The 20961-nt window shown below is 38.5% G+C and overlaps 1 protein-coding gene across 7 annotated transcripts in view; it reads left to right on the top strand.

Moving 5' to 3' along the window:
• Positions 1–20961, top strand: part of PHKA1 (phosphorylase kinase regulatory subunit alpha 1) — a 142130-nt gene that overhangs the window by 100713 nt on the left and 20456 nt on the right. For 5 of the 7 annotated variants that reach the window (XM_078064893.1, XM_078064894.1, XM_078064895.1 and 2 more), the window contains 5 exons: positions 10523–10601; positions 13002–13168; positions 15918–16094; positions 17704–17795; positions 18329–18468. In XM_078064893.1, the coding sequence (XP_077921019.1) occupies positions 10523–10601; positions 13002–13168; positions 15918–16094; positions 17704–17795; positions 18329–18468 (655 nt within the window). The remainder of the gene's footprint in view (positions 1–10522; positions 10602–13001; positions 13169–15917; positions 16095–17703; positions 17796–18328; positions 18469–20961) is intronic. The other 2 variants (XM_078064896.1, XM_078064897.1) reach the window with 1 other exon arrangement.

Below are 20961 nucleotides of genomic sequence, written 5' to 3' on the forward strand. Positions count from 1 at the left end.
GGCCAACCTGCATAGAGTGGCTTTGCATGTTAGAGTATAATTATCCACAAAGTTAGATAAGGTGGGGTCACATTATGAAGGCATTGAAAATAAGCAAAGATATTTAACCAGATTTTCTCAGAAGTCTGAAAGTATCAAAAGTTTTTGAGCAAGGAGCGACATGATGAAAGTAGTGTTTACAGAATATTGATTTGATGACAGTATACACTGTAGTGAGGAGAATTTGATATCAAAGAAAATAATCCAGGTTTGAGATGATGAGAAGATACATTGGATTGGTGGTAATAACAATAGAGTGGGAAAGAAGAATACAGGAGTCAGTTTAGACAACACCTGTAAGTCAAATGTTGGCTAACTAGATATGGGATATGAATCAAGGTGATGTGAAGATTTAGAGACTAGGTAAATAATGCTGCCTTTGATAGAAGCAGAGAAATTCTATAGGAAGATGCCAATTGTAAAGGGACATGTTGAATTTGTGGTGACAAAGAGATTTCAAAATTGAAATATCTAATAGGTGAGATACACAGCCATGGCTTGGGGAGAAAAATAAAACTAAAGATCTAGATTTAAATCACAAAGTTTTGATACTTGGTATTTGGTCACACAACAAAAGTAGCAGTAACAATAGCAGTAATAACTGCAATATTTATTGAACATTTTCTCTGTGCTAGGCACTGAGCTAAGTGCTTTCAATGCATTATTTTGAAATCTCTACAACTCTATTCAGGTAGGTAATATTAATAGCCCCATTTTATAGAGTCACAAAGCTTGTGACAGAGTCGGGCCTCTAACCAGGTCTGTCGGTCCCCAAATCCTACATTACCAACAGCTGTGTGTTTTTGGTAGTGACAATTTTGTGCTGGTGAAATGAGAATGAATATGCCAGCGATCACATTAAAATGTGAATTAGTTAAATTATCATATTAAAGATAAAGATATCCAGAATACATATAAGACCAAAATCCAGCTAGATGCTACTTACAAAAGCTATCCCTAAGATAAGATTATATGGGAAAAACAGAAAATAAAGGAATGTGTAAAGATAAATCATGTAAATGCTAACAAAAAGGAAGCAATGGTGGCAACACTAATATTAAAAATAGTAAATATAATTCAAGGCACATGTCAGTAAAAGGGACAGGAAGGATATTTTATATTGATAAGAGTTACACAGAAAAAAGCAGAATCAAATCTATAAATACTGATAACAAACTGATGGTTGCCAGAGGGGAGGGGGTTGGGGGATTGGACAAAATGCGTGAAGGGGAAAGGGAGATATAGGTTTCCAGTTATGGAATGAATAAGTCATGCGAATCAAAGGCACAGAATAAGGGGTACAGTCGATAATATTGCAATAGCAATGTAATGAAACAGATAGTAAGGACACTTGGGGTGAATATAGCATAATGTATAAACTTGCCAAATCAAAAAAAAAAAAAAAAAAAACTTGCCAAATCACTGAGTTGTACACATGACACTAATGTAACATTGTGTGTCAACTATACTCAAAAAGGGAGTTGCAGTATAACAAGATGATATAACAGTTTTAAACTTTTATCTACACAGCATCAGTGAAATGTATAAAGCAGATATTTAGGAAAACTTAAAGACAATATGATAAAACCATTGTACAGTCATAGTGGGAAGCCATAACATACTTCTATCACAATGTCACAGATCAATTATAAAAAATAAAGATATAGAGGGTTAACAAGCCTGATTTTTGTATTTATGGGTATATATAAAACTATATCCAAAAAGAATACACAAAGAATGTTTATTTTTTTAAAAAGTAGAAATCATGTAGATGATATTGCCAGACATAAGACATAAAACTAATTAACACAAGAATAATAAAAAATCTGACCATGAAGGAATTAATTTTTTTTTACAATTGATACTTAGATTAAAGAAGACATCAAATTTGAAATTAGTGTTCTAAAAAAAAAAAAATGATACTACTACTTATCAAAACTTAAGAGATTTGGCCGGAGTCATCTTTGGAAATTTTCATATCCATAAATACTTTGGAAAAAAAAAAGGGAGTTCCAGTTTCCAGACAAAATGGAGTAGACTCACTTCTCACTATTCCTCCTGCTAAGTACAGTTAAAAACCCTGGACATTATCTATAAAAAAAAATAAGAAAACTCTGAAAGTCTGAAAAAAGAAGGGAGACTGGCTAGGGACTTTGCACCTGAGAAATGACACAGCAGTGAGTATTCTGTCGCATATATTCTGGACTGGATGCTGGAGAAGTTTTTATCCCAGAAATCCAAATGTGTAGCTTTAAAAAGGCCCAAGAAAAACCTTTCTTTTCTAGCCAAAGTAACAGGAGATGGACAACCTAGCCAGACAGAAAACTTTCAGACAGTAACTGTCCAACTCTAGCCAAAACCACAGAAAAAAACTGCAGCCCCACTCCCACTCCTATAACCAAAGGCTGAGTCCCCAAAGGGGACCCTAGACTTCTACCTTCACATAGCTGTGAAGAAGCACCCCTCTTCTTCCTTAGGGGTAGTGTCTGAGAAGTGCTAGTGGGGAGCTTAGACTTTCGTCCTTGCCCAACAATAGAGGAACCTCCTTCCGTACCCACTATTAGTAACAAGGCAGTGTTCCCTTCCCTGCTGCACAGTATCAGAAGAGACGTGCTGAATCAGAAGATTCAGTAAGATCCAAAGTCTCATAAGATGATACCCCATATTTCCAGAATACAATAGAAATCACTTATACCAATGTCCAAGAAAATCATAACTTCAATGAGAAAAATTGATCAGCAAACACCAATACCAAGATAACAAAGATGTTGGAATTGTGACAACGATTTTAAGGTAGTCATCATAAAAAAAAGCTTAATGAGAAATTATGACTGCACTGCTCTTGAAACTTGAAAGTAGGAAGTCTCAGCAAAGAAATAGAAATCCTCAGCAAAGAAAATGAAGATATAAAGAACCAAATGAAAGGTTTAGAACTGAAAACTACAATAACTAAAGTGAAAAACTCACTAAATAAGCTCAATAGCAGACTAGAGATGATAGAGTGAACTTGAATATATAACTATAGAATACCAGGAGGAATTAAGATGTGTGGAAGAACTTCACAATCAAGAAATGTAGAAATGTAAAGAAATGCAATTAAAGCAAGAGAAAGACTGACGTAGAAGGGAAAAGAGATGAAGACTGGTCAATATGAGATGGAAGAACAAATAAGACACCAAGGAGAGGAAAGTTATAGCCAGATGGGCTACAGGGATCCAAGAGAAAGAGACATGGGAATGGGTGGTAGAGGAGCAAAGAACATGGGAGAGCCCTGTGATTCAGGAGGCCAGAAATTTCTACCTCTAGATGGTGGTGTGGCATAGGTTATGAAGCTAATCCTGGAGTTCCACCAGCAACCATGAGTAAGGCCATGATGGGAAGCAACATATGTACTGAGCCTTTGGGGCAGAGAGGTGTGACACCTGTGGGTGGACAGGGTCCTCGAGGAATGAGGCGTAGAAATCCAGAAGGATGCATCAGAGGGAGAGAAGAGTATGAAGGCCCAAACAAAAAGCCCTGATTTTAGATGTGATATCTAGGTTTTCATTCCAGTTTGTTTTTGTCTTTTCTTTTTTAGATACCAGTCTTTCAAATTCTTATATTTTAGTAATAAAGCTGCCTTTTCATGGATGTTAGCAGTTTATTGACCTAATATTTGTAAATGGTCTAGTTGGGCGGGTACAATTACATAATGCAGTGTTTGAAATGGGAATTTTTTTCCTTATTTCCTTTTTTATTGTTTATTTAAATTCAATTAATTAACATATAATGTCTTACTAGTTTCAGAGGTAGAGGTCAGTAATTCATCAGTCTTATATAATAACCAGTGCTCATTACATCATGTGCCCTCCTTAATGTCCATTACCCACTTCCCTCTCCCCCCACCCCCCACCCCCCCAGCAACCCTCAGTTTGTTTCCTATACTTAAGAGTCTCTTATGGTTTGTCTCCCTCTCTGATTTCATCTTGTTTTATTTTTTCCTCTCTTCCCCTATGATCGTCTGTTTTGTTTCTTAAATTCCACAAATGAATGAGATCATATGATAATTGTCTTTCTCCGCTTGACTTATTTTGCTCAGCATAATACCCTCCAGTTCCATCCACATTGATGTAAATGGTAAGTATTCATCCTTTCTGTTGGCTTGAGTAATATTCCATTATACATATATGTGACATCTTTATCCATTCATCTGTCAATGGAAATCCACGTTCTTTCCATAGTTTGGCTATTGTGGACATTGCTGCTATAAACATTGGGGTACAGGTGCCCCTTCAGATCACTACATTTGTATCTTTGGGGTAAATACCCAGTAGTACAATTGCTGGGTCATAGGGTAGCTCTATTTTCAACTTTTTGAGGAACCTCCATACTGTTTTCCAGAATGGCTGTACCAGCTTGCATTCCCACCAACAGTGTAAGAGGGTTCCCCTTTTTCCACATCCTTGTCAACATCTGTTGTTTCCTGACTTGTTAATTTTAGCCATTCTGACTGGTGTGAGTTGGTATCTCATTGTGGTTTTGATTTGTATTTCCCTGATGCCAGGTGATGTTGAGTGTTTTTTCATGTGTCTGTTGGCCATTTAGATGTCTTCTTTGGAGAAGTGTCTGTTCCTGTCTTCTGCCCATTTCTTGATTGGATTATTTGTTCTTTGGGTGTTGAGTTTGATAAGTTTTTATAGATTTTATAGATTTTGGGTACTAGCCCTTTATCTGTAACCTTCTCTCATTCTGTCAGTTGTCTTTTGGTTTTGTTGACTGTTTTCCTTTACTGTGCAAAAGCTTTTTATCTTGATGAAGTCCCAATAGTTCATTTTTATCTTTGTTTCCCTTGCTTTTGGATATGTGTCTAGCAAGAAGTTGCTGCAGCCGAGATCACAGAGGTTGCTGTCTGTGTTCTCCTCTAGGATTTTGATGGATTCCTGTCTCACATTTAGGTCTTTCATCCATTTTGAGTCTATTTTTGTGTATGGTGTAAGGAAATGGTCCAGTTTCATTCTTCTGCATGTGGCTGTCCAATTTTCCCAACACCATTTGTTGAAGAGACTCTCTTTTTTTCCCTTGGATATTCTCTTCTGCTTTGTCGAAGATTAGTTGACCATAGCGTTAAGGGTCCATTTCTGGGTTCTCTATTCTGTTCCATTGATCTATGTGTCTGTTTTCATGCCAGTACCATACTATCTTGATGACAGCTTTATAATAGAGCTTAAAGTCTGGGATTGTGATGCCACAAGCTTTGGATTTCTTTTTCAACATTCCTTTGGCTATTCGGGACTTTTCTGGTTCTATACCAATTTTAGGATTGTTTGTTCCAGCTCTGTGAAAAACGTATTTTGATAGGGATTGCATTCAATGTATAGATTGCTCTAGGTAACATAGACATTTTATTTTTTTTTATTTTTTTAAAAGATTTTATTTATTTATTTGACAGAGAGAGAGAGATAGTGAGAGCAGGAAAACAAGCAGGGGGAGTGGGAGAGGGAGAAGCAGCCTTCCCGCCAAGCAGGGAGCCCAATGCAGGGCTCGATCCCAGGACCCTGAGATCATGACCTGAGCCGAAAGCAGACACTTAACGACTGAGCCACCCAGGCGCCCCAGCATAGACATTTTCACAATATTTGTTCTTCCAATCCATGAGCATGGAATATTTTTCCATTTCTTTGTGTCTTCCTCAATTTCTTTCATGAGTGTTCTATAGTTTTCTGAGTACAGATCCTTTGCCTCTTTGGTTAGGTTTATTCCTAGGTATGTTATGGTTTTTGGTGCAATTATAAATGGGATCAACTCCTTAATTTCTCTTTCTTCTGTCTCATTGCTAGTGTATAGAAATGCAACTAATTTCTGTGCATTGATTTTATCTTTCCACTTTGCTGAATTCCCGTATGAGTTCTAGCAATTTTTGGGTGGAGTCTTTTGGGTTTTCCACATAGAGTATCATGTCATCTGCAAACAGTAATTTTGACTTCTTTGCCCATTCAGATGCCTTTTATTTCTTTTTGTTGGTTGCTACCCCAGCTTTCTTTTGATGTCCATTAACATGGTAAATGGTTTTCCACCCCCTCACTTTAAATCTGGAGGTGTCTTTGGGTCTAAAATGAGTCTCTTGCAGACAGCATATCAATGGGTCTTGTTTTTTTTATCCAATCTGATATGCTGTGTCTTTTGTTTGGGACATTTAGCCCATTTACATTCAGAGTAACTATTGAAAGATATGAATTTAGTGCCATTGTATTACCTGTAAAGCCACTGTTTCTGTATATTGTCTCTGTTCCTTTCTGGTCTATGTTACTTTTGGGCTCTCTCTTCGCTTAAAGTATCCCTTTTAATATTTCTTGCAGGGCTGGTTTAGTGATCACAAATTCTTATAGTTTCTGTTTTCCTGGAAGCTTTTTATCTCTCCTTCTATTTTGAATGACATCCTAGCTGGATAAAGTATTCTTGGCTGCATATTTTTCTCATTTAGCACCCTGAATATATCATGCCAATCCTTTCTGCCCTGCCAGGTCTCTGTGGATAGGTCTGCTGCCAATCTAATGTTTCTATCATTGTAGGTTACATGCCTCTTGTCCCAAGCTGCTTTCAGGATTTTCTCTTTGTCTCTGAGATTTGCAAGTTTCACTATTATATGTCAGGGTGTTGACTTATTTTTATTGATTTTGAGGCGGGTTTTCTGTGCCTCCTGGACTTCAATGCCTGTTTCCTTCCCCAGATTAGGGAAGTTCTCAGCTATAATTTGCTCCATTGTACCTTCTGCTCCTCTCTCTTTCCTCTTCTTCTGAGATCCCAATTATTCTAATATTGTTTCGCTTTATGGTATCACTTATCTCTTGAATTCTCCCCTTATGATCCAGTAGTTCTTTATCTCTCTTTTTCTCAGTTTCTTTATTCTCCATCATTTTGTCTTCTACATCACTAATTCTCTCTCTGTCTCATTTATCCTAGCAGTTAGAGCCTCCATTTTTTATTGCATCTCATTAATAGCCTTTTTTATTTCAACTTGATTAGATTTTAGTTCTTTTATTTCTCCAGAAAGGAATTCTCTAGTGTCTTCTGTGCTTTTTTCAAGCCCAGCTAGTATCTTTATAATCGTTATTCTGAACTCTAGTTCTGACATCTTACTTGTATCCATACTGATTAGGCCCCTGGCAGTCAGTACTGCCTCTTGTTCTCTTTTTTTGAGGTGAGTTTGTCCGTCTTGTCATTCTCACAGAAAGTGAATTCTATTTGAATTTGAATTCTATTCAAATAGAAAGTGCTTTTCTATATGTAGAGTTGCAGCTATTATTTTCTTAGATCTCTGATTGAGTTCACAGGTGTTCAGAATGATTTGATAGTTATCTAGCTGAATTCCTGGGACCAGACAAAACTAAGATCTTCTACTCCTCTGCCATCTTGGACTATGCCCTTAGTACCCCCCCCCTTTTTTTTAACTGTATAACGTCCCTCAAGCTATGCTAGTATACCTTGTGCCACTAAATTTCCAAAGTGTACCAATTTTTTCAACTGTGCTTCAAATAAATAGAAAAATAGTGATAAAAAATAATAAAAATTATAAGAGAATACCAAATTTAATTTTGTAAATCCAGATAAAATTAACAAATTTTCTAGAAAAGTAAATCATATAAGAATAAGCTTAATAAGAAACATGCATAGAATCATATGAGAAATTATAAAACTAATGAAGAGCATAAAAGGAGATTATAATTACTAGAGAGACATACCATGTTGCTAGATGGAAACAGTTAATATTGAGAGGATGTCAATTCTCATTAATCTATCAATTCAGTGCAATTCCAAATCAAAATAAAAACTCAAATTTTTATGAACAAGCTGAATCTAAATTTCATATGGAAGAGAAAATGTGCAAAAATAATCAGATTTTTAAAAAACTAAAAATGATGAGAGGAGACAGAGCCACTGTAGTTAAAATAATGATAAAAGTTGCAATCCAGATAGAGGCCAAAGAACATTATCAACAATAGCCAAATTATGGAAAGAGCCCAAGTATCCATCAGCTGATAAATGGATAAAGAAGTTGTAGTAGATTAGATAGATAGATGATAGATAGATAGATAGATAGAGGAATATTAGTCATCAAAAAGAATGAAATCTTGGCATTTGCAAGGACATAGTTGGGGCTAGAGAATATAATGCTATGTGAAATAAGTCAGAGAAAGAGAAATACCATATTATTTTTCTCTCATATGTGGAATTTAAGAAACAAAACAAACGAGCATAGGGGGAAAAAAAGAGAGAGAGAAGCAATCCAAGAAATAAACTCTTAACTGTAGAGAACACACTGACAGTTACCAGAGGGGAGGTGGGGGGTGGGTTAAATAGGTGATGGGGATTAAGGAGGCACTTGTCATGATGAGCACCAGGTGTTGTATGAAGTGTTGAATCACTAAATTCTACACCTGAAATTAATATTACACTGTATGTTAACTAACTGGGATCTAAATAAAAACATGAGAAAAAATATGTAAATAAATACATTTGGGAAAATCATTCATTTAGGCCTGCTACTTTACATTTTATTCAAAATTAAATTCTAAATAGTTTAAAAATCTAAGCAAAAATAAGGGCGCCTGGGTGGCTCAGTCATTAAGCATCTGCCTCCGGCTCAGGTCGTGATCCCAGGGTCCTGGGATCAAGCCCCACATCAGGCTCCCTGCTTGGCGGGGAACCTGTTTCTCCCTCTCCCACTCCCCCTGCTTGTGTTCCCTCTCTCACTGTCCCTCTCTCTCTCTCTCTCTCTGTCAAATAAATAAATAAAATCTTAAAAATATATATAAGCAAAAATAAATAAACCTATAAAAGTATTAAAAGGAAATATGGGAGAATGTTTTTGTGATCTTGAGCTGAAAAAAGCTGTACTTTTTGACACAAAAAAGGAAAAAATTGGCAAATTCAAAAACATGAAAATTTAAATAAGTCTTTTATACAAAAATGAACTATGTTTGAGGTTGAAAGACAAATAACAAAGTAGGTATTTTCCATACATATGGTAGAGAAAAGAATAATATTCACAAAACATAAAGAACCCTTGAAAGTCAATTAGCAAAAAGATAAATAATAGAAGCAAGGGAAAAAGGACACGAACAGGCAAATCATAAAAGAAATACAAATAGCCAGTATATACATGAAAACATGCTCAATCTTTTTTTTAAATTTTTTATTGTTATGTTAATCACCATACATTACATCATTAGTTTTAGATGTAGTGTTCCATGATTCATTGTTTGTGCATAACACCCAGTGCTCCATGCAGAACGTGCCCTCCTTAATACCCATCACCAGGCTAACCCATCCTCCCACCCCCCTCCCCTCTAGAACCCTCAGTTTGTTTTTCAGAGTCCATCGTCTCTCATGGTTCGTCTCCCTCTCCGATTTCCCCCCCTTCATTCTTCCCCTCCTGCTATCTTCTTTTTTTTTTTCTTAACATATATTGCATTATTTGTTTCAGAGGTACAGATCTGAGATTCAACAGTCTTGCACAATTCACAGCGCTTACCAGAGCATATACCCTCCCCAGTGTCTATCACCCAGTCACCCCATCCCTCCCACCCACCCCCCACTCCAGCAACCCTCAGTTTGAAAACATGCTCAATCTTACTTGCTAGTAATAAAACAATAAAAAAATAAAAACAGTATCTTATAAGTATCACATAAACAAAGATTTAAAAGATCATTATTAAAGATGTGGGAAAACAGCCGCTTTCTATACTGATGGTGGAAATATAACTGGCACAACTTTTTTAGTGGGCAATTTTGGCAGTCTCTATAAAATTTTTAGTAAGTGTTCCCTTTGTCCTAACAGTTTTACTTATTAGAGTTTATCCTAAGGAAATCACAGAATAGGTGCATAAAGATGTAAGTACAGTGATCTTCATCACAGTGTTGCTTATAATACAAAAATAGTTTAAATGTCTGCTCTGGAATCTTTTTTAGCTTTTACAAAGGATAAGTTAGAAAAAGTGGATCATGAAAGAGTATGTATAGTATGATCCCCTGCACATAAAGTCAGGTAATTGTTAGCCTTCTTTATTTTGTATGCCTACACACACACACACACACACACACACACACACACACACACACACACACACACACCAAGGCTCCTTACATGAGATAATATATAAAATGTTTAGCACAGTGCTTGGCACCTAACATTAAACAAATGGTTGTTGTTGTTATTGTCAGCTTTCAGTAACCATTAAGTATTCCGCCATCAGGCACTGTGCTAAGTGCTTATGATAAGATACTATCTTTGAGGAACTCTGTCTATTGGTAATCGCCCTTACCACTTGCCCATTCTATGGTGTTGTTGGCTCTCAGACCAATTGTTGAAATACAGGGTGGACAATGAAGAGTGTCTCATCTGTACCATTACCACCAGAAATGTTGGTTTGAAATAATTGAAATATTCCCCTTATTTCAAAGTTAAAACCACAAAAAATTGTTTTAAAATTCTCTTCATTTCAAGATGAAGACGGAACCAGCTTGAATTCAAGTATCCTAGCAGCACTCCGAAAAATGCAGGATGGCTACTTTGGTGGAGCAAGGTAAGTGACCTCTACACACTTTTTAGTGAAAAGAAATGAAATTTGGAAACTGGGTATAGTAATGGTAGACTTGTAATGCCTTTCTCTGTGTCTTTTTTATTTATTTATTTAAATTCAATTAGCCAGTACATAGTACATCATTAGTTTCAGATGCAGCGTTCAACAATTCATCCGTTGCACAGTATGGTCCCATTCTATTTAGAGGAACTCATTTTTGATAGTTCGAATGAAGGAATTTAATGTTATAGAGAAGGCTTGGAATGTTTCCCCACCCTGTTCTTTGCCTAGACCTCATCAATTCAGTGGACCAGAAAACTTATTCTTTCAAAAGCAAAAAAGCTACTGAACTGTTCAATTCTGGCTGCTTTTCTTTTCTCTTTTCCCTAAGTTTTTATTTGAAAAATTTCAAGCTTACAGAAGTGTGCAAAAATGGTATTGAACACCATATACCCTTCCTTAGGATTCACCTGTTGTTAACATCTGTTTCACTTGTACATTCTCTCTCGCTCCTCTTCCTTCCTCTCCTCTCACTCCTCCCTCCCTTCCCTTCTTCTCTACTCTCCTCCCTCTCTCACACATACATATGTGCAAATGTACACACACACACACACACACACTCTTTAATTGCTGAAGTATGAGATTTAGCCAGAGACATCATGACAATTCAACTCTAAATACTTCAGTTTGTCTTATGAGGACAAGGGTATTCTCACACATAGCTACAATACAATCATCACACTCACAAAATTCAATATTGATACAGTACTATTATTACCTAATCTAGAGTCCATATTCACAATTACCCAATTGTCCTAATAATGTTTTTTTCCCATACCTTTTTTTCCCATTCTAAGACCCAATCAAAGATCACACATTGGCATTTAGTTGTTATATCTCCTTGATGTCTTTTAATCTAGAACAAATCCCCAGCCTTTTGTGAACCTTTCATGACAGTTTTCAGCACAGTTTTGAAGAAAGAAGGTCAGTTATAATGCAGAATGTCTTTCAGTTTGGTTAAAGTGGTATCTGGTAGGTTTCTCCATATCCTTTCTATGATAATCTTTAACTAGTCTTATCTTCCATTGGTGAATCAGTTATTACTAATGGGGTTTTAAAGTGATGATTCTGTGTTTCTATCATCCTGTGCATATTTATTAGTTAGAATCCTTGTGTTAAAAAAAAAAGAGAGAGAGCTTTCCGTTATCCCCTTTTATTTTGTAGTTTTAGTGTAGCATAGATTCATGGATTCTGATTTTATTCAATATGCTATGCTCCATTCCTGTCATTGTTTTTTTCAGTGTTCAAATTATCCAAGGTCTGGCCTTTGGGAGCCCCTTCAAGCTGACTTCTTTTTCTTTTTTGTACATCTATTTTGAGTAATGGCCTTTATTGAGCCTGTCCACCAATTCTGCTTTGAGTGGGTTTTTTGCTTGAGCAGCAACCCACAGCTCGCCTCACTGAAGGCAGAAGGACAGTCCCTCCAGTCTGCGAAGGGAAGTGGGAAGCGCATTACTCCCCTTCATGGAAAGGAGGACATTGTCCTTCCTCTGAGAAAGCGACCAGGCTTAGTCCTTGCGCTAGCTTCCTTAGTTGATTGTGTCCTGGAAAACGTACAGGATGTTGGTGGCAGCCACAGCAATAATGTTCTCCGCCAGGTGCCAGGCTGTGGTTCTTGAGAAAATCAGTACTACTGACTTTCCCTTTGGGTTTTGCAATTGGCTTTATACGTAGGAGAGGATATGGCCTACAATCCTCTATAATTCATAAAATTTTCAAATATCATCTTTCAATTCCAAAATGACCTTTGAGTATTTTTTTCTAATGATGTGATGGATTTGTGATGATTTCTCTTCATTCTGTCCCAGCTTCTCTGCAGCCAGTGGAGATTTTGGCTGGATGTTTGACATAGTTAGCAGCATAGTATATGGCAGTGAAAGAGAACAAAACTGATCTGCTGGTAGATTGTGAACCCATAATTTTAGTCTTTGTTAACACAACACCCCAGCCTACACTACACCATGCCTAGAAGTGCTATAAAATTTCGTATTTACAAAATTTATACTAATATATAAAAGCATTAGAAGTCCCCCAACCACAAACATTCTACGTATCCTTTTTCTTACTGAAATGTGGGATTTTTTTAAAAGATTTTATTTATTTATTTGACAGAGAGAGACACAGCGAGAGAGGGAACACAAGCAGGGGGAGTGGGAGAAGGAGAAGCAGGCTTCCCACTGAGCAGGGAGCCCGATGTGGGGCTCGATCCCAGGACCCTGGGATCACTACCCGAGCCGAAGGCAGACGCTTAACGACTGAGCCACCCAGGCGCCCCCCTGAAATGTGTTGTTTTAAAAGGATTTCCTCTGATTTTCTGTTTTCTATTTGCCCTGTAACTGTCAGGATTCAAACAGGTAAATTGTCGGAGTTTTTGACAACATCTTGCTGCACACATTTGAGCTTCATGGATCCTCGACCTGAGGGTAAGCTGTACAGTGAAGATTATGATGATAACTACAATGAGCTGGAATCTGGTGACTGGATGAACGGCTCTGATTCAACCCGTAATGGTAAGGGAGCTTCATAAAGGCAATGGCCTTGCTGGGCAAGAATACAAAGTAGTGTTAAGCATCCTCCTTAATATTTCTCACCGCCAGCACTCTCACCCCTATTTAATACACCTAGACTTCTACTTTTGTTTGGCTTCACCTTTCATCCTTCTACTTACCTTTGGTTTCTGGTCTAATATCCCTGTGGTGATTGTGGATTATGGAGTTTGACTCTCTCTTACTAAGGTTAGGGAAGATTTCTGTCCTGTATATATATATATATGAAATGGCTGGTGATTTCAAAATGAGAGGAAGCAATGGTAAGTGAGAGCTATTTAATCAAATATGTAGTAGGAGAACTGTACATATACAGCACTGCTTTTTGACATTTAAAAGTATAAAAATAAGAAACTCGGGCGCCTGGGTGGCTCAGTTGGTTAAGCGACTGCCTTCGGCTCAGGTCATGATCCTGGAGTCCCGGGATCGAGTCCCACATCGGGCTCCCTGCTCAGCGGGGGGTCTGCTTCTCCCTGTGCCCTCTTCCCTCTCATGCTCTCTGTCTCTCATTCTCTCTCTCTCAAATGAATAAATAAAATCTTTAAAAAAAAAAAAATAAAAAAAAAAATAAAATAAAAATAAGAAACTCAATTGGAATGCTTTTTATATATAATGTTACCAGGGCCCATTAGAATCTCTGGGGAGGTCTGCATAATTTGAAAAAGCCTCTTCAGTGTGCCTTTTGCTTTCATACTGCAAACTAGACAAATAAAGCACAACAAATCTAATTGGATACTAGGAATACAAGGATGATATAGTGAGAAAGCATCATGGGGGCATATATTAAAAATGTCTGAGAAACACCCTGAAGTGTTAAAACACTAACCTAGGCAAGGCAGGAATTACATTGTTTGAATCCCAAAGAGAGAAGGGCCAATAGGAGCGAATTCTTCTAGCTATCTAAAAAACAGTTCGCCTGCTTTCATTGTCTGGGTATTTGCCTGTTAGCCTATATCTTAAGGCAGCCAATTTCTTTATCTTAAGAGTGGTATGTTAGAGAAAAGAATAAAAATAAATTGGCTTTCTTTAGTGAGGTAGCAAGCATTATCTCATATACAATAGACCAACACATTATCAGTCAGAGGATGATTTTCTTGTTTGGGCTCAGCATTTACTCACCTAAGTGCCATTTAATTCACTCTGCATTTGTTTTTGTAAGATCTAAAATAGTGAATTTCTTCACTGGAAAGATACTATAAATACAAAGTTATTTCCTGCTATTAATAATTACCAAAGTCATGAGATCCATCTTGGCATGAACAAATATTTTGAAAAGCAGACCAGAATAATCATATATTGAGGTTGTTTGCTATGCTATGGGTAGTTGTGACTTTCATCTGTAGCACTCATTCTCTTACTTTCTAAAATGTTATCTTTTTCATGATATATATTACTATATTTGATATCATGCATTCTAAGTCACTTTCTCCTCTCTGGTTTTACTCATCAGTGGTCTCACAATGGCCATGTTTATTGCTTGCCAGCCCTGCCATGCCAAGAACACGTCTCTCCCTATTCTTCATAATCCTCCACTCAAGTATCTATATTGTATTCAAGGTTATAATAATTGTCATTAGGATGTCACTGAGAATGAGTTCCATTTTTACAGCTTTGCTAGTTTCCATTAATCACATCAGAACAGGAGCGCCTGGGCGGCTCAGTTGGTTAAGTGTCTGCCTTTGGCTCAGGTCATGATCCTGGAGTCCCAGGATCAAACCCTGCATCGGGCTCCCTGCTCAGCGAGGAGTCTTCTTCTCCCTCTGACCCGCCCCCCTCTCATGCTCTCTCACTCTCAAATAAGTAAATAAAATTTTTTAAAAAATCACATCAGAACACAGAAAAACATCTGGAGAGATCACTGAAGATGATCAAAAAAGATGATACATAACTGACCTCACAGACTTTAATATTGAACCAAACACTGTGCTTTCCAACTATAAATGTTGCAAATGTTCATGTACAGTCTGAAATGTTAGGATCCATGAGGTATGTGTATGTGTTTTGTTTCCATTATCCATAGTCAGAGATAATGTTATAGGAGGTGTATGGGGGAAGGAGAGTCCAAGAGGATAGGGACCATGTCTGTCTTCTTCACCACTGAAACCTCGGCACCTAGTACACCCCCTAGTACATAATGGGCAATAAATATTTGGTGAATAAATGAATACGGTGATGAAAAGGACCAATGTGTGGCCAGTAATCCTTTTGACACCAAGGCAACATGGAGATTGTTCTTTCCATTAGCAACTATAGCTGCCATTTATGGGATTTGTCTGTTTTTAGCGAGCTTCGGTGTTTAGTTGAAGATTTTTGCCTTTGCTCACAAAAGTCTCCTCCTACCAGTGAGACTCCGAGGGCCCTATTCCACTCCTTGACCACCACCACCCCCATCACATGCACATCCGCAGATTATGAAATCCTTGTTCCACCTGTCCTATAATAAGCTCATACTGCTTTCAAGGACCGTAATAGTGTGTCAGCAAAGTTGAAGAACAGGTAGGTCCTGGTAAATGGCCATAGTTTCTAAATGGTAAAGCTACAAGATTGTACAGTGATCACAATCCCCCCCCCCACCCCGCCAATGACCTAAAACAGCCTACTTCCGGTGCTATGTTATGGGCACAGGAGCTGATCATTCTCTGGTGGGGCAGATTGTGAAGTAACTAAAATGTTCATTTTTTTTCTCTTCCCCCTACCCCCACTAACCTTGCAGCTCGCTGTGGTGATGAAGTTGCTCGTTATTTAGATCACCTTTTGGCACACACTGCTCCCCATCCTAAACTAGCCCCTACCTCACAGAAGGGAGGGCTAGATCAGTTCCGAGCTGCTGTGCAAACAACCTGCGATTTAATGTCCTTGGTGACCAAGGCCAAGGAGCTGCATGTACCGAGTGAGTAATGCCATGACTCACTGGAGTCAGGCACAGGATTGACGTGAAGCCCAGGATGGGGGCGGGACGTTTATTACAGTGCAAGCAGGAACTGTTTTTTCACTGCTATATCCCCAGCAGCTCAGACAGAAGGAACATATTAGGCACTCAGATATTTGTAAAGTTAATGAATTGTGTATAGTTTTGCTGCTGATAGTGCCACGTAGCCCGGTTTAACCATTACCTCATGAGAAGCAGCAGAACAAGAGACATGGAGCATTTGAACATCGGGGTTAAAATGATGGAAAAAGGTGTTTCCTTTGGGAAAGTTACTCCTTTGGAAGCACTTTTATTTAAAGAGAAAGCACTGCCAACTATTAAAAGATAACCTTGCACCGAAGAGGGAGATACTCTCCCTTGAGCAAGCCGCCTCTGGTTCCCTTAGGCCAGCTGTGCCATTTACAGTCAGTTGCTCCGGGCAGCTTGTAGAGCTGCATTTCTCAACTACAGTAGTACCGCAACAGCCCTGTCGTTGTCCTCCCCGTGACCACTACCCCCCTTCGGTGGGTATTTGCAGTGGAGGATGTCTTCTACTACACACTGCTAGGAATAGCCATGGCTCCTAAGAGTATTCAGTGCCTCTATGGTAGCTGCATATGAAGGGACAGAAGGGCTCCTTGACCACACCGACAGGACCTAAATGGTAACATTTTACAGACGATGAGAATGATTGAGATGCATGTTCTTGCTGTCTAAAACCTAATTGACCATTACTAACCACAGATATTAAACATGAATCATTTAACATTTAGAACAGGGAAGAGCTCAGCGTACCCTTTGAGGATGCCTCCTTGACAAAGGGCTTATGTGAAAAAATCAACTTTATTAAATTACACTTCTACATTGTGATTCAGGAAACTTGAACTTAATTCCCAGCTCTGCTACTTACTTGCCTGAACAGTTTTTTGAACTCTGTATCTTTCTTTCTGTATCTATAAAATGGTGAAAGGGACCAGACAGTCTCTCCTTTAAGGTTATGGTAAGTATTTGGACTATAAATAAAAACATTAGGAATATCTCAAAGTAGGTCAGCCACTACATTTTGGATTCCCTACATGGGGTCATCCATTTATCTATTCTCAAGGAAACACAACTGCTGACAGCCAGAGATTTCCCCAGGGCAGTCCAGAAAATAGAAAACAGAATTGGGTTCTTTCTGTTATATGTGGTATTCTATCAAAGTATCAGGAATAGCACCATTGTGATGTTGATTACATCCATAGGCTTTAGTATCTTAAATGGCCATTTAATGCTACAGTTCTAGGCATTCCATTGAAAGTATGTTTGATGGAACAATCTTTAAATTATCTGATACTCATATTTCTTTTCTGTGATATTAGCAAGAAATGATAAATTTCTTACTCTTGTTCTATAGAGAACAACTCCTATGCAACTCCATTTTGAGGGCAACTATGAATTTTTTTTTATTTAAATTCAATTAGCCAACTGATGGTACATCATTAGTTTCAGGTGTAGTGTTCAATAAATTATCAGTTGCGTATAAATGTGAATTTTTTTTTTTAGTCTCCTAAGTTATCTAACCTTTCCTATAAATGTCAACCTCTTGCAGATATTCACATGTATCTTCCTACAAAGATATTTCAGGCTTCCCGACCTTCATTCAACTTACTTGACTTGCCTCATTGCCCACGAGAGGACCAGGTAAACTTGCACATGAGGTTTTTTTCTGTCAGCTATTCACAAAACTGCCATCTGTATGGCAAATAACAGAACTAGCCATTATAGTTTCTGCTAGTAGCTGGTGGTAGGCAAAAGGCTACCCTGGTGAAGATATACTCCTTTTTAGTTCACTTTTTTCTTTTTTTTTTAATTTAAATTCAATTAATTAACATGTATTATTTGTTTCAGGGGTACAGGTCTGTGATTCATCAGTCTTATATAATACCCAGTGCTCATTACAACACATACCCTCCCCAATGTCCATCACCCAGTTACCCCATTCCCCCCACCCCCTTCCCCTCCAGCAACCTTTTCTAGCCAGGCTCTAAGAAAACTAAATTGCTACATCATTCATTTTGAAGGTTTCATTGTTTTGTTTTACTTCTCATCAAAATTTAGGGAATTGTTATAGAAAAGGTTTAGAGGTGAAAAGATCAACGCTCTAGGGCCTTATTTAAGTTGAGCACTTGTGGACTTATTTATTTATTTATTTTTTGTCCTTTCTCAAACTAAAGGTTCCCTCTGTTCGTGTAGAAAGACATCTTCCTAGAGACCAGTCTGGGGAGGTGGACTTCAAAGCACTGGTTTTACAGTTGAAGGAGACCTCCAGCTTACAGGAGCAAGCTGATATCCTTTACATGCTGTATACTATGAAGTAAGTGATAAATATTCTGTCTCCTTTCATGTTCACGTAGAGAGGAAGTAAAACATAGTAAATACAGCACAGCTTTGGAGTCTCATTGACCTGGATTTGAATTTTGCAACCTACCCACTGTGTAGCCTCAAGCCTCAGTTGTTATCATTTATAAAATTTGGATTATACCTATACTCACGGAACTTGTAGAGATTAAACAAGATATAATATCTGCAAAGTCTCTAATACAATGCCTGGTACATAGTAGGTGACCAATAACTGCTAACTATTATTATCATTATTATAGTTATTTATGGTTATTTCAAGCCTCTGTTACTTGGTAAAAATCCACAGATAAATAAATTCTTAACTCAAAAGAAGTATGAACATGGAGGCTTACAGGAAACGATAAACTAGCATTTCTGAGTATTTGCTATGTGTCCGGAACCCTGCTAGGTATTTATACCTCAAACTCAGTATACCTAAATTAAACTCTCTCCTATCCCTCGCTTCCCCCCAAATATAACCTGAACTTCCTCATTTATTCATGTAGTCATCAACCTGAAGAGGCAGGATGGGCTTCCCTCCCCTAAATTTGGTTTGGATGTTGAGACTGATGATGCCACCCATGTACCAAAAGAGTGTAAAATGTTTATTACTCACATAATGAGACTTCTGGGGAGAGTGGAACAGATTCCCAAGCTGGTCAAAAAAAAAGCATAAGTGAGCAAGGAAAGGAATCTGCATTGGGGTTTTATTATGATTAGGAGGTGAGGCTGAGATAAAGGTTCTCACCAGCACCAAAGGAGGGAACACTCGGATTTCCCTGGCACCATGCCCAGGTGTAGGCCGGAAGGGAAAGAGGAGCGGTAGGACTTGGAAGCGGTCAGTAGTCAAACATTAAAAGTGGAGTCACATTCTGAAATTCTACATCCTTGTGGTTGAAACCAATACCTGCCTAATCAGCAAGCTTCACCCCATGTCCAGTTAAGCACCAAGGCTATTCAGTTTTACCTCTAAATGTTTACCTTCTGCATCACTAGCATGGCTGCCTTCACTCACATCTTTGTCTCTCACCAGGACTATTGCTATGGCTTTCTAACAAGTCTTCCTATTTCCACCCTGTTCTCCTCAAGCCCAGCCTCCACAGAGGAGGGAGAGTAACTTTTCTTTTTTACTTTCTAGGATAGAACGTAAATTTATACAAAAATAGAGAGACTAGCATAATGAACCCTCGGGGACCCATCACCCAGCCTGAGCAATTATAAACACATGGTTAATCTTGTCACATCTATATTCTCGCTCTCTCCCAGAGTATTTTGAAAAAGAGACCAGACGTTTTATCATTTCATTCCTGAATATTTCAGTATTATTTCTAAAAGTCAGTGAAGCTCTTAAAACATAACCACAATGGGACTTCTGATTCCAGACAAGAGAGATAAATGCATCTCTCTCTTTGTTCCTCCTGCTAAGTACAAGAGGACATTATTTATAAAACAAACATAACAAGGTGTTAAAAGGTGGAAAGAAGGCAGACTGGTTAAGGACCTCAGGATCTGAGGACTGACAAGGTGGTGATGTACCTGGGTTTTCTTTGTTGCCTCATATATCCTGTATCAGATGCTGGAGAAGCCAGCACCCTGAAAATGCCGATGGACACAGACGACAGGAGCCCTCAGAAAAACCTGTTCCTTCTAAACAAAGGACCAGGAAAGGGCAGACTAGCAAGACCAACAACTTTTAGACAATAACCACTCCTACCATAGAAAAATCTGCAGCCCTGCCCCTGTCCACAAGGACTGAGTGCAAAGCCCAGACGTCCACTCTGGCCCTACTGTAACAAAGGAGGCACTGCTCCACCTTCCCCTACTGCCACGGTGGGGTCAAAGAAGACCAAGTAGGGATCTGGGACTTCCATGCCCTCTAGGCGGTAATGAAGTCCCCCGGGTCTGTCTGACTCCAGAGCCCATGCTGCTTCCATCAGATCGTGCTGGTTAACGAGTAAGTGACAAAGATAGCTGAAAAGACCACCAGCCCCAGAATCAATTTTTTACACCATTCCATTGTATCAAAAGTAGCCCAAACATATTTTTAGCCATTTGGGGCCTGCCTCCTTTGCATACTCCTTGAAACCTACTCCACATCTGCCAATAAGAAGCAACTAAAATGGGACCACGAATACCCCAAACCACTGCTGCCATTCATTGCTCTCTAACCGAGAGAATCCCCACAGTGCTACTGGAAGACATCACCTAGGCATGTAACTTCCTGTTCCCCTCTCCCCTGGGAGTTCCCTTGTGCTCCACCCCTTCTGGATGGTAGAGCTGGTGCCCTAGATAAGCCTCTGGACAGTCTTCTGCTCTGAGGGACTTCCCTTCTCATACAACCCTAAGTGCCACCCAATAAGCCTTGTTATGTGCTACCGCCCAAAAAATGACATGACATGACACCCCTGTTTCTTTCGTTCTTCCCTTAGGGTAAGGCACTCTATTCAACAAATACCTGTTGAGTGCT

This window comes from Halichoerus grypus, chromosome X (assembly GCF_964656455.1).
Source record: "Halichoerus grypus chromosome X, mHalGry1.hap1.1, whole genome shotgun sequence".
Classification (NCBI taxonomy): Eukaryota; Metazoa; Chordata; class Mammalia; order Carnivora; family Phocidae; genus Halichoerus; species Halichoerus grypus.